Raw genomic sequence first — 5,304 nt, 5'->3', positions numbered from 1 at the left:
CTACTCTACTTTTAATCTATATACCATGGTATGCAGGTTCTCTGTTGCATATCCATCAGGCTATCTCTTTTCTTTCTTTCCCCGTTTCTCTACCTCTCTTTTTACTAGCCTGTAAAGTGTTATAATAATAATAATAATAATAATAATAATAATAATAATAATAATATTTTTAACTTGTTTTACCCTGTTTGTTGAATAATAATAATAATAATATTTCTATCTTAGCATTATGATAATAATAATAATTCAAAGTTTACTACAGAATTTAAGTTATAGAATAGTTAGAACCTGCAGGGGCAAGATCCCCAATATAATCTGGCATCTATAAATGATAATAAATAAACTTAAGCAGAATCAGTTTTCAGAGGCTAGGCATGTGTGTATCATGAATATGGTATCATCCACTTACCATGAATTGAATTTTATCAAAATAGTTTTGAACTTTACCCCCCCTCCCCGACCTCAGTCCCCTGGCCCCCTGACCGCGCCCGACTATATTTTCGTGGCCCGATAGTGACTCTTGAGTTGATGTAATCTCTAGCTGCAAAGAGCGTGTCTCAGCTTGTGCGATATAGTAGTTTGAGGCTCCAGAGCACTGAGGAAGCAACCGAGATGATAAAACACACAGAATCAACTTCTAGCATGGATGGTAAGAAAATAATATGGACACTCAGTAGGCAATTGCATGATCAGCATCAATACACTTTAGTTTCTAAGACCAATTTTGAATAGACCTGAAATAAAGTTTAATGTTGCATTATAATTGAAAAACCATCCCACTAGTAAGACCACAATTTGATGGATTTCTTTGAACCAGAGGACAGTCTCTCAAAAGGGGCTGTACAGGACCCCGTTTTTCAAAACACATTCCAAATAATTGCATCCCATAGTAGACTAAATGTAGCACATTGTTATTCCACTTGTGTATATACCTATGAACCAGTATTTAAGTCAATACATGCAAAATATTTGTGAATATAACAAAATTAATGGGCCACAAAATACTTTCTGCTCTATTTAACTAGCATTTTTAAATTAATTTGTGGTCAGTGGGTGGGAAATATCCTTGACCATCCCGACATGGTGCATGGGTAGGTGCATGGAATTGCTTGTATTGTAATCTTAGCTATTTATTATTTGTGCTTTTTATTGTGGCTTCTTTCCTTATAGAGTCTGATTTTGTTAATGTTAGATGGACCAAAGTGACAGTATCAGGTCCATCTGGAACTGGGAAATCCTCAACTCTAAAATTGCTCCTCGATGAAGAAGCAGAGACAAAGCACCATAGCACACCAGTAGTCAGAAACATTGAAACGAAAATCATTTTACCAGAAGATAGTGGCAAAAAATGGAGGAAGATTCCAAGCATGGACGAAGCTCTAGAGCAAAGCAAGAAACAAGACAATGTTCATTTTATATATGCAGTTGATACAGGAGGGCAGGCGGCCTTTCTCGATATTGCTCCAGCTCTTTTACGCTATAATTCAGTCAACATTGTCACTCATAAGCTTGACGAGGCCCTTGAAGATGAGACTGCCTTTTATTATAGCATAAATGACAAGAAATATGGTGAGTCTATGAAAAGACAACTCACAAATGAGCAAGTACTGGAATGTTCAATTCGATCTTTGGCCTCGATAAATCCACCCAAGCCTTTTGAAGGTATTGAAGTGCTGCATCCAAAAGAACTTGAAGATACAGATGGTGAGAATAAGCCGTGTTTCATTGTCATTGGGACATTCAAGGATAAGGTCACAGATCCAAGGTCACTGCTAAAATCAAAAAACGAAAAGCTCAAGAAAGTACTCTCAGGATTCAGGAATAATGCCCATATTCTCCAATACAAAGATGATGCCCTAATTTTTCCAGTTAATACCCTTGGTCGAAGCTCCCAAGAACAAGAAATAGCCGATGATATTCGACGTAAAATCTGTGAATCATACATGGAAGCAAGGATACCCAGAAAGTGGTTTCTATTTCAGTTAAAGCTTAACGAGGAAAGCAAAATGAAGGGAGGCATATTGAAAAAATCAGTATGTGATGAGATTGGAGCTAAGCTTTCTCTGACTCCACGTGATGTCAATTCAGCCTTAAAGTTTTTTCATCACCTTACTGCCCTTCTTTATTTTCCTGATATCATCAGTGATACCGTATTTCTCGATTCTCAGCCTCTTTTTGAAAAGCTCTCCAAGTTGATTGCTATTTCCTTTGCTGATGGTGTGGACTATTACGACAAGGAACTGGGGATTGATTTTACAAATAAAATGGCCCCCGACAACATGAAGGATAAGGGAATTTTTGACAACTCCCTACTCGAAGACATTGGCTTTCAGTTCAAAGAGTTCAATTACAAAAGCTTCATGAAGCTATTGGAGAGTTTGCACGTCATCATACAGCTACCTGAAACACAGACAGAAACATATTTTCTTCCTTGTGTCCTTGCTATAGCTAATCCTTTTAAGTTAGACGAGCTAAAACAAAAATTCTCTATAACTACAGACCCTTTTGTGTTAAAGTGGAAGGAGAGGGTTATCCCTCAGGGTCTCTATTGTGCATTGGTTCTTCGCTTACTCCAGGAGGAGGCAATTGGCAGTGAATGCTTCATTGACGTCAAACAGCAATTTAGAAATGCCATCACTCTCCCTTGCAAGTCAAAATTTGGTGGCTCTCTTTTATTAGTTGACGCTACTTCTCATCTTGAGGTCTACTATTTGGGCAAGGTTGAGAACTGCCCTGATATTCGTGAAATCATCTTCTTGCAGGTGATTGAGGCTGCGAAAGCGTTTCATTATGACCTCAGTTCGTCTCGTCCTGATATCTGTTTCATTGATAGCAGTGAGGGGATAGTACCACTTGCCCATTGCCCTATACGCAGCAAGGCATGGTTAAAAAGTAAGTAATTTATTTATACCTTACTTTTAAATTTGAAGTTAATTTGTCATGATAGAGGACGAAAATCCTGCTCCAATTACTGTTGAGGATGAAGAAATAATACCAAGTAAGTGTAATTATTTTATGGCATTATTTGCATGCCATCAATTAATACATGTACAGTGAATTACTAGTCAGGCATTGATTTTATTGTATGCATGTGTTCAGAATATCTCTATGTTATAGTAATTGATTTTGCATGCTTCCATTTGTCAAAATTTTTGTAACCTTTTTCTGGGTTTCCTACAAAGCATACTTAGCTTCATGATGAGCTGACAAGCATTATGGTGCAAATTTAAATATCTATATAAAACCTAAATTTGATTTGAATCACCTCAAGCTTTCTGCTCAAAGTAAGAACATATATATGTATCAAAGAAAATTATAAAAATGGAGAAATCTCTCCTTCTAAATTTTATCACAATTTGGCATGTACTACAATACAGTTGAGCAAAATTCAAAAATAAATAAAAATCCAAAATTGATTTAAATTAACTCATTGTCAATCCATAAAGACATGTATGCACAAATTTTATGAATAAGAGTTCTATTTGCCATGTTTTGATAAACTACAGTGTAGGATATATTTTTTGTCAAATTTTTAAGAAACTTTAAAAAATCCACTGACAGAAGGCTGAATGACCACTATGCCAAACTCTTTGAGAAACATTGGCCTTTTTAACATTAATTTTTTGGCAAAAATTTTGTTTAATATGAACCAATAAATTTAGTAGCTGTTAAGCCTATACTATAGGCCTAAGAGCTACTAAATTTATTGGTTATGAGTTACTGGTTACAAATATCTATGAGACTATGTTCATGTGTTGAGCCTACAGCTATAGCTATTCATTTTGACCAAAAAAGGGACAGATATGTGTACCCCATTATAGTAGAACTAACCAAGCATGTAATGATAATCATGACAAATTTAAATGCTAATCACACCTGCGTCTACATGTACATGTACATGTCGTACAAAACAGGTCACTGCTCAGTCACAATTTCAAATTCAATTGGTTAAATGCCTTTCTTTGCAGGTGTTACTGAGGCTACTAGGTTTTTGGATCAGCGCCAATTTAAGTACAGCAGACATTATGAGAGTCTTGCACTTGCACTGGGTCTCACTGATGATGTTTTGGATACTATTTTAGATGACAGTTCATTCAGACGGACTGCAGAATGCCTTGCAATATGGTTGAAGAACAATCCAGGGAGTAAATGGAAAACCCTGAAAGAGGCTGTCCAAAATGTACTACTAGAAAACTAAATATTATGAATTGTTCATTGAGCATTACATGTACAAATTTATGCTTACCCTTCTTTTATTTTAAAAGTAAATGTGAATTACATTACATGTATTTTATAAATTAATGAAGGTAACTTTCTAACTATAGTCATGAGTTATTTTAAAATGATACATTTTTGTGACAAATTAATGATACATCAATCTTAATGAGCAACAACCTTCAGGTCTTTATAACAAGTTTTAGACTCAAAGTCACAGATCTCAAGCTTGAAATGATGATAAGTCATTCTGATTTTTTCATAATTTTATTAGTAATGCTTAGTAAGCTAGTTCATAACAGATAGACATGTATTCTTGATATTGTTATAGGCATCATTAATGCTTGTATCAATAACTTAATTTTATAACTCTGCAATTACATGTACCTTGGAAAAAAACACACTCTTCAAGGAATTTAATGAGTAGCTGGGGGCGCATATTAGTCAGGCCACTAAGTGCATAATATTTTAGTTATGACAAAAATGATGTACTTAATTAGTTGAAATTCAAAAGCTGTATTTAATTATTTAAAACTTAATGAGCCTTGAATACAAAAGACAAAAAGTATATTTACTACATGGACTTGGCTCACACCTGTGCAGTGTGCATAGATACACCTACATCATTATTTGATTAGTTCTTACAATATGACAGCAACTTTACTCCTTGGTCTGTTTCTATCACTTCTCCTGTGGCATCCTATAATTGGAGACTTAGATGGCAGTGGAAATGTGTTTGAATATGAGCAACAGATGGACAATGCATCTAGCAAAAGTCAGTGACAAAGTTTTCGGAATGTTTTAATATAACTATGGTAGATTCGATAATAGTGCAAGATCTAGAGGTTTTACAAGATCCATTTCTCTATTATTTGGACTACAAGACAGTGTATGTGAACTGTTCTGTTTATGGAGAGTCTCCATTTGAAGTCTCATGGTTGTATAGTACTGATGAGATATCTAATAGATCCAGTGACTACACTATCATCAGTGGTAGTAAAGTGTCTAATATTGTGTACAGTCCTAACTCTGATGATGAAGGATATGTGTGGTGGAACAGTTCTCTTCTTTTAAATCCTATTAATAACT

The 5,304-nt window shown here is 35.1% G+C and overlaps 1 protein-coding gene across 1 annotated transcript; it reads left to right on the top strand.

Moving 5' to 3' along the window:
- The first annotated feature begins 510 nt into the window (after positions 1–510).
- LOC109585373 (uncharacterized) lies at positions 511–4,350 on the top strand. Its single transcript, XM_020001423.1, has 4 exons — positions 511–649; positions 1,171–2,892; positions 2,948–2,998; positions 3,969–4,350. The coding sequence occupies exons 1-4, from the start codon at positions 613–615 to the stop codon at positions 4,196–4,198; spliced, it is 2,040 nt and encodes a 679-aa protein (XP_019856982.1). The 5' UTR covers positions 511–612; the 3' UTR covers positions 4,199–4,350.
- The last annotated feature ends 954 nt before the right edge of the window (positions 4,351–5,304 follow it).

The sequence above is a fragment of the Amphimedon queenslandica genome, unplaced genomic scaffold, assembly GCF_000090795.2.
Source record: "Amphimedon queenslandica unplaced genomic scaffold, v1.1 AMPQUscaffold_13076, whole genome shotgun sequence".
Classification (NCBI taxonomy): domain Eukaryota; kingdom Metazoa; phylum Porifera; class Demospongiae; order Haplosclerida; family Niphatidae; genus Amphimedon; species Amphimedon queenslandica.
Note: the sequence above shows the minus strand (reverse complement) of the source record. Positions and strands in the feature narration are given on the sequence as shown.